At 38.6% G+C, this 9,357-nt stretch overlaps 1 protein-coding gene across 1 annotated transcript; it reads left to right on the top strand.

The window, feature by feature from the left end:
- Positions 1–1,752: 1,752 nt before the first annotated feature.
- LOC117343004 (L-ascorbate oxidase-like) lies at positions 1,753–6,063 on the top strand. The gene is made up of 2 exons (XM_033905330.1): positions 1,753–3,731; positions 4,173–6,063. The coding sequence occupies exons 1-2, from the start codon at positions 1,793–1,795 to the stop codon at positions 4,319–4,321; spliced, it is 2,088 nt and encodes a 695-aa protein (XP_033761221.1). The 5' UTR covers positions 1,753–1,792; the 3' UTR covers positions 4,322–6,063.
- The last annotated feature ends 3,294 nt before the right edge of the window (positions 6,064–9,357 follow it).

The following is a 9,357-nucleotide window of genomic DNA, read 5'->3' as shown; positions in this document are numbered from 1 at the left end:
TCTCTGTGGTAGCTTTGCTCTCACCGAGTCGGGGACAACAGAGGCTTTGGCAGGTTTCAACAAATTTATACAAACAAAACATGTGTAACAACAATTGACATAGTAGATGACATAAAATCTACTACGGTATCAACAACAAAAGGGCACATAGGCAACGTACGTGTGTGATACTCGTGCCCAGTTCATGATCACATATCCTTCTGGCCGCGTCTCGCGATCGCGCACACGTACAATGTGCCTCAATACACTTTTCACAATAGCATTGTCACTTTGATCAAGTCTTCGCCATTTCTTCACCTGGTCGTTTTTTTTACCACCGGTTCCCTCGCGCGTGCTCTCCAAGCCCAACCGTCTTTCCTTGGTTTTCCTTTTTAAAAGACTCACGCAACTAAATAATTTACTTTATGTTATAATTAAAGACCCCATCCCTTTATTCCCTCGTTTGATGTTCAAATGTGAAATTGATATCAAATTAAAGTTTGAAGTTTTTCTATCGGATAAATGTTGTTATTGTATAAGTTTAATCGCATATAAGAGCACACGGGTACTCGAAAGACAGTAACCCTGATATTTATAATACACTTAGGAAACCCCACATCGGGAATTTCTGCCTTTTTACACCTCGAATCCTACGCCAATCTATTTTCTGTAGGAGTGTATATTTTTGATTTTCCAAACCTCAAGACCCTACTCTTTATTCTCGTATATCGAAAGTACCCATTTCATGTTATTTACGCAGGAAAACAGCTACAAACCTAAGAAACACATTTTCCTCGGGGACTTGGTTCAGAAACACCAGCTGATTGGCTGATTTAATTGTGTGAGTCCTATTAAGGTTTTGTGTAAGGTAAAGTAACTCCTGATGAATCTTATGAAGGGCGCGCACCACCAATTCCACACACGTATAAATATATCTAAGGAATGTCCTTTCCTATGGCCGAGCCACACATATCTTTATATAAATCATATACTAATATTTATTTTGACACCACATTTAATGATGATGTAATACATTATTATCCCTACCTTGTTATATACACCTGTAAGCTTACATAGGTTGTTAAAGTTGTACTGCTTCTGTAACGCCGGAATCGTTAAATTAGATATATATATGTTTAAACATGCTTATGTTCACGGAAACCAATATATTTGTTATATCAATGACGGATCATTCCCGCTTACTTTGTATACAGGTGTAAAACTGCTGTACATGTGCTCGAATCATTTCGTATTATAACCACGGTGGTCACAAAACCATTTTTCAGCGTTATTAACTTCTTATGAAACCGCTAGTCTTATTCTAAATGGTAATTTAAATTATATAATCTTTGTCGGTTTTACATTTGGAAGATTCTTTATTCGTTTGATATACCTTCCATGTTATCTTTTAAATAAGAAGTGATTGTTTATCAAAATTGAAAAAAAAAGATTCCAAAAGGAAGGGCATTGCATGTGTGTTGTGTATAGAGTTGCCTCAATTTATATCATGATATCTATAATATTTAAACCCCATTTGAATTATTTCGAATAGCATATATATTTTGATGAAATAATAGAATTATTGTTGGCCATACATGCGTCTCAATCAGTGAAATATTTCGTCAAATCTGATTTGTTCATGCGACTTAACTTACAGACAGTGATGTTGTACATATTTACTTAAGTTGACCGCTAGCAGACATCGCTGATTCACTGTATCAGGTATCATGTCAGTAATTTTAAATGAGATGATTACCTTTTATTTCAGATGGGTCCAGGTTATGTCGACCTCGTTAAAAGTGTTCTATTTATAATGCTGATTGAGTTTGCTGTCAGTCAAAACTACTGGGAAAACACACGAACTGGACAGATCTCCGCCTGTCTTACTACGACGTGCGGTAAAGGTCACGATGTCTGTGAGTGTTATCTCACAATTGAATACCGTTTAACGATGATGTATGAAGAGAAACAATCCTTGGTGATTCCATCAGGAGGTCGTCTGTATGAGTACGATAAGCTCAGTAGTCCTATAGAAAACAGTGATGAACTGCCTTACATCCTGACGGCGGATGGCAACAACTCTCGGCTTGTTATAGCTATCAATAGGCAATTCCCGGGTCCAACGATCACGGCGTACGAGGATCAGAATTTGATCATCCATGTCCGGAACCTGATGCACACAGATAGTACTACGATACACTGGCATGGTATGCACCAGAAAGGAACCACATACTCCGACGGCGTCGCTTTTGTTTCTCAATGTCCTCTAGGACACGGCCAGGTGTTCACTTACAAATTCAAAGCTAAACCTCATGGAACAAGCTTCTACCATGCACACATAGGCGATCAGCGGACCATGGGACTGTATGGAGCGCTCATCATCTTGGAGCGTTCTTCAACAACAACATCAGAAGAACACGTGGCCTTGCTTCAGGACTGGAACCACGACGATGATGCTGACACTTTATACCAACGCAGTCTGTACGGCGTCTTCTATCAATCGATACGATTGCCGTATGAACCCACTGTTTCTAAAGACATGGGAATGTACAGCAGATTTTTGTTTCAGTCTGGTCTTGAGAATGGAAAAGGCCGTTACTACATAAATAGTTACAATCACAACCAGGCTCCCTTGACCCAATTCGACGTATCTAGGAACAAGTGGTACACTTTCAGGGTTATTAGTGCAGCGACCCTTTACCCCTTTCTTGTTTATGTTACTGGCCATCCTAAACTCACGCTTACCGCATCGGACGGTTTCGAAATTCAGGAAATCGTTGTTGACGCCTTTGTTATCAACCCTGGAGAGAGATATGATTTCAAGATATTTACAAATCAGTCCAATCAGAATTATATACTCGTAGCTAGGACTCTGGAATCAAACGATGTCCATGTAGCGGAGGCTATAATCCACTACGAAAATGTTGTGGTCAACACCAATCCAGCAAAACCATCATCACTAAGCTGTTCTTCCAAATGCATCATTTTCAACTGTCCATACCTCAGTCCTGCCAACGGCGATGAAATCTGTTTGACGTATAATGATGCAAGGACAAATGATGTTGATTCGAGGCCAGATGATATTTCTACTATCAATCAGGAATTCTTCTTTAACTTCGCTTTTCCAGGAGAGGAAGGCTTTTTCCCTGGTTCTGTAAATGGTCGACAATTCGTGCCACCTATCGCGCCACTGTACTCTCAATCTGAGGCTATTACTACCGCCTGCCCTGCTAACTGTGCTGACAATAACATCTGTTCTTGTACATACACACAGCAAATTCAGTACGGAAAGGTTTACCAGTTCACACTGACCAACCTCGGAAATGGAAAAGGTTGGTCACACCCGGTACATTTACATGGACATTCGTTTTATGTCATGAAGATGGGTTTTGGCCAGTACAACTCCAATGGATTCCTTAATGGTTCAACACCAGACATCTCCTGTGATATTGGATCGAAAGGTTTTTGTAACAAGCCCGTCTGGGCTAACACGACCTGGAATGGAGGCAACATCCCTGGGCTTGTCCTCGACCGTCCAGCACAAAAAGACACAGTTATCGTCCCTACCCATGGCTACGTCGTCATCAGGTTCAAGGCAGACAACCCCGGTGCCTGGTTCTTCCATTGTCACATCGACATCCACAACACAAACGGAATGGGGATGGCGATCGTCGAATCTCCAGACAAGTACCCTGTCGTCCCAGACAACTTCCCAGTCTGTGGGGATTTTACCGGATACGGCAAAAACAAAGGTATGGAAATCAAAGAAAAGTGCATTTCACCTGATTCAATGTAGTATGGTTTATATATTTAATGCTAAAAACATGACATTTCCATTACGAATAACGGGCAATAATACATTATATGTGTTCGGAGCAACACTCAGTACCATATTGATTTTAAAATTTAAGAAATAATCAAGTTAAATTAACTCATATTCTGGGGGAATTTCTCAACAATATATCTTATCCTTTTCGTCATTGAAGACAAGACAAATATGTTTGAAAAAAATATAAAATCTAAAATTGTAGCTAGATTGAGTTCATATCTATTATGAAATAAAGATTAGTCCAATGCGAATTAAATAATGTTGTCATATCTTTTGTGATATGAGAATGACTTTTATCTTACAATTTAAGTGTCTTTTTCTTTTTTAGGATAATATCATTAATCAATGTACATTTTAATTCTAGCCCCATCAAAGGTATGCCCAACCACTAAATGTCCAACAAAAGTTTGCCCACAACAACGAGAAAACGAGACCGGCAAGGGTATGATGGTAACTTCTACCAGGCTGCCATTCTTAATTCTCCTCGGAGTTGCAGTTATTATATTCATATAAGCTCCAAGAACATGGTAGAATTTCTCAACGTTACCATGAAGAGAAATACATCCATATAATATAGGTAGTGTTATTTAGATTGACAGGTGCATTTTGTGATAGACGTGTTTAATTGATTATTATACCAACAACTGTTTAAGTTAAGTCATTTCCCCGATATTGACATTTGTGCTTTGTGTGTTTTAAAAAGTATTTAAAGATGTCCATCGCCCAATTAATAATGTATAGAAAAATTATTATTTCATAAATTAATTTTGTCTTAAGGTATCCATTCCTAATTTCTTAGTCGGTCGTGTATCTAGTTTGATCAGGACAATTGCTCACTCTGCAAGCTTCATTAAGCAGAGTGACGATGCATATCAAGGACAACATCAACAAAGCGTACAGTGGAGTCTTGTCAAGTCTATACTCTCCTCTTGGGCGAGTTCATACTGGAATCACCCTCTATATATATCTGTCTTTCACGAATCATGTCCGTCGTGAATAATTTTAATAAATATTCAGATAAATGTTATAGGTCATTTGTAGATATACATGCAGGTTTTCTCCTTTATGTTTAGTTACAATGATAACAAAGTCACTATACATAGTGAAACTTGTGACAAAAAGCTTGGATTCCGATTTGGGCCCTCTGGTGACTATCACCAATGTGTTTTTTATTTTTTTGTGTAAACATACCTTGAGGTTAGATTGTCATGATATGACAAGTAATAAGGGTCAAGTCAGAGGCCATTTCGAGTTATGAGGGGGTAAATTGGGGGGTCAATTTTCCGATTGGCTCAGTTTTGACAAAGCGTAATAATATTTTTAGAATGCTGAAAATAAAGCAAATTGAAAAAATAACCTTTAGCTAAAAAGGTAGGTCGCCTTGACCCAATTTTATCAATGCCAATTTGAACACATATATAGTCTATTAAGGATAACCTATATTCCCTCAGACAAATAAGTATATTTAATCCATCAATATGCAGAACTAATACTTATTTTAATAGTTTCTTTCCTCTAATGTGTCGCAATTCTGATAATGATCTCTTTACTTCCCTTACTCTCTCAGCTTAATGAAGATGTCATTATTGAAATTAAATCAGAACACATTTTTAAAACAGGAGGGGATAGATGGGTTAATATAATTCTTTGTCAAATTATAATTTTTTGTAGTAATTTAAAGTTTGATTGATCTAATGATCATTTAACAAATAATCCATCTTGTGTCTGCTATTTTGAATATGAAAACGTCTCACATTATTTTCTTGGGTGTATAATGTATGGCCACATAAGACTTTCTCGATTTAATTCTGTTAGTAGTTATGGAAACCATAACCATATCGACGCCAACAGTTATCTTCACGGCTGTCCTGTCTGTGACGGAACAACGAACAGGCAGTTACTTCAGGATGTGCAAATATTTATTGGCAAAACAATACGTTTTAATCTCTATATGATTTAATTAACCAGGAACTTATACTTTTGATTTTATTTTGTATTAAATAATGTATACATCACAATATATAAGGAAGAGATCCTTTTCTGTTCTGATAACTTTTTTGTAAATTTTAATCTTAAAGGATATATATATAGTCTTCCGTTGAGTATGTTTGTTTGGTCATTTATTCAATCATTTTTGTTTTATAGCATACATTTTATCAATTAAAGTATATATCTATATAAACTATCATGTTTTCAATTAAATTTCAAAGAACTTAACAGTATTGTCAGTAATGACGCGGTGGACATTCAGTTCAATTTCTAAGTGGTATGTAGTTTATGTAATAAATTCTTCATAATCAAATAATAGCTGTAATTGTAGTATGTGTGTATTTTGTGTGTGCGATGTGTGAATACAAATGTAATCGGATATAAAATTGAGTAATCTCCCTTTCACTGTTGTATTTCATAATTTTCATTTCAAAATGTATTATCTGTAATTTACAAAATATATTTAGCCACCGTAGGAGAGAATTAATAAAGGATTTGATCCTACTGACTTTAATCATCTTTGTCAATTAAATGTGTCGAAAGAAAAATGTCACGGTTCCGCATCCAACGACAAATTTGATTTGACCAACTTTGTTCCTCAGCATCAAGTTGTAAAAAGGGAAACACATTCTGTAAATAAGTATAAATCGACCTAGGGGCCTGAGGCATGGGGTCGAAGAGGGGATGGAGATGAAACGGCGAAGTCCGAATGTTGTCTGAAGCATCCTTTGGTGAAGTAGAAAAAACTAATATTGGGGAGCGACGGGACCCAAAAACAGAAACAAGAAATCTTTCTTCTAAAGTACAGATAAAAGTATTTCGATTAATTTTTGTCAGCAGAATCCTTTGAAAACATGTGTATTACACCAAAGGGTAGAGGTCAGGGTCGAATAACAAGTCAATAAGTTATTAGGGTTAAGTGTTTATTGAAACTGTATTTGCTGTTATTCGTTTTTAGACAGAACGCTAAATGGTTAAGGAAAACATATTCCAATGGTACAGAGAAGCAGATCCCAAGATGGGAAAAGTATTTGTGCTTTGCCATGCTCACTGAAAGATCCAGATCAGCTATGAACGTGGTCATACCATTTTTTTAAATTCAAAGTATTTCCCTTTGGTCTAAGCTCGACTTGTTACATTTTTACAAAGCTAACCAGGCCTTTGATTAAGAAGTGGAGATCCGAGGGCAAAGAAATACTTATGTATTTAGATGGTGGGTATGGTACTCATAGAGATGAGGCAGTTTGTGCTTCTATATCCATGTCAGGTCAAGAATGATTTGATTTTGAGCGGTTTTGTACCGAAACCAGAGAAGTCTACTTGGTTGCCTGTCAGACAATTAGTTTTCCTCGGTAATTATATTGACACTGTTTTAAGGATTTTAAAAGTTCCCGATGTCAGATTGACAAAGTTACGTTCAAGTATTTCAGAGGTAATCACAGATATAGCGGAGAGAGTCGTGAGGGTTAAAAAGGTGTCCTCTGTTGTTCGACAGATCATTTCTATGTCATATATATCTTGGGTAACGTTGTCTACATAATGACAAAATGTTTGAGTATGGACGTGGCTTTGTCCCCTTCGTGGAACGCCGACATAGTGTTGTCGGGTCAAAGTGTTGAACAACTTAAGTTTTTGGACAAATGTGTTTGCGAAATTAATGAGAAAAAGTTCATTAATGATAATTCCTGCCAATCTATTGTTTTCAATGACGCGGGTCATACAGGATACGGCGGGTACGTCATGAATACCCCTATGGGTACGTCACACGGTATGTGGTCCGAGGTTGAAGCCGGTAGGAGTTCTACCACTGATTCATTATTAGTGAGGAACATTCTCGAGGGAGCAAAGAGGCGTTTGTCTACACCGAGGAATAGGAAGGACCCGATTACTCCAGAACTATTAGAATCTATGTATTCTGCGAATTACAGGGACAAAGATTTATTTTCTCAGCGTGCAATTTGTGGTTGTTTGATAGGTTATGCAGGGTTTTTACGCGTATCAGAATTACTTACCATAAGTATGTGCGACATTGAATTTTCTGAAAGTCATATGACCATTTCCATTCGGCAGAGCAAAAATGATATTTATAGGGACGTTGACCACGTTGTAATAGCTAGGACGTATACAAAGTGCTGCCGGTATCCAATCTGGAGAGGTATATTGATATCGCGGGGTTAATACTTGGTTCAGATTGGTATGTGTTTCGATCTATTACTAAGACCAGCAGTGGTTTTATTTTGCGCGATGAGAACAAACCTCTGTCATATACGCGGATGCGCGAGATATTTATTCAAGTGTTCTCTCCTTTCGTATCTGACATCAGTAAATATGGTTTACACAGTTTACGGTCCGGCGGAGCAACAAGCGCGGCTAATTTAAACGTGGCAGACAGAATATTTAAGAGGCACGGCAGATGGAAATCGGAGAACGCGAAAGACTGTTATGTGACAATCTAATTAAAATCTAGATGGTAATTCTCACTACGTTACATGAACATCTAGCAACATCCCATAAGGGGTCACATTCTGATGACCTCTGAGATGTGTATATTTTTTTCAGGACGAATTGGCATTTTGTCGATATCATCGAAGCAAAACATTTTGTCACAGCATGCATCTGAAGCAAACCATTTCGGCACACTATATAGTTATATGCTTTATGGGACGAAATGACTTGAAATAAATCCTTTGGTATTCAGTACGCGGGTGGGTCGCTCCGTTTGCAATTTATTCAAGTGTTTGTGTGTTTTCTGGCATTAGGCACGACCGGAGAAATTCAAGGATAAATTCCACGAGCTACAAAAATATGGTGGAAGGGACATAACCCCTACTAAAAAAACCGACTATAGTCCGACAGGAAAGACTAGCAGACCGGAACGAGTGACAGGTATAGTCCGACAGGAAAGACTAGCAGACCGGAACGAGTGACAGGTATAGTCCGACAGGAAAGACTAGCAGACCGGAACGAGATACAGGTATAGACCGACACGAAGGACTAGCAGACCGGAACGAGTGACAGGTATAGTCCGACAAGAAAGTCTAGCAGACCGGAACGAGTGACAGGTATAGTCCGACAGGAAAGACTAGCAGACCGGAACGAGTGACAGGTACGTATAGTCCGACAGGAAAGACTAGCAGACCGGAACGAGATACAGGTATAGACCGACACGAAGGACTAGCAGACCGGAACGAGTTACAGGTATAGTCCGACAGGAAAGACTAGCAGACCGGAACGAGTGACAGGTATAGTCCGACAGGAAAGACTAGCAGACCGGAACGAGTGACAGGTATAGTCCGACAGGAAAGACTAGCAGACCGGAACGAGATACAGGTATAGACCGACACGAAGGACTAGCAGACCGGAACGAGTGACAGGTATAGTCCGACAAGAAAGTCTAGCAGACCGGAACGAGTGACAGGTATAGTCCGACAGGAAAGACTAGCAGACCGGAACGAGTGACAGGTACGTATAGTCCGACAGGAAAGACTAGCAGACCGGAACGAGATACAGGTATAGACCGACACGAAGGACTAGCAGACCGGAACGAGTTACAGGTATAG

This window comes from Pecten maximus, chromosome 14, assembly GCF_902652985.1.
Source record: "Pecten maximus chromosome 14, xPecMax1.1, whole genome shotgun sequence".
Taxonomy (NCBI): domain Eukaryota; kingdom Metazoa; phylum Mollusca; class Bivalvia; order Pectinida; family Pectinidae; genus Pecten; species Pecten maximus.
Note: the sequence above shows the minus strand (reverse complement) of the source record. Positions and strands in the feature narration are given on the sequence as shown.

Bases quoted from the DNA above. Each gene is read 5' to 3' on its own strand.
- LOC117343004 (XM_033905330.1), top strand. From the start codon at position 1,793: ATGCTGATTGAGTTTGCTGTCAGTCAAAACTACTGGGAAAACACACGA. The intron at 3,732-4,172 runs GTATGGAAATCA...TTTTAATTCTAG, and splicing joins CGGATACGGCAAAAACAAAG to CCCCATCAAAGGTATGCCCA.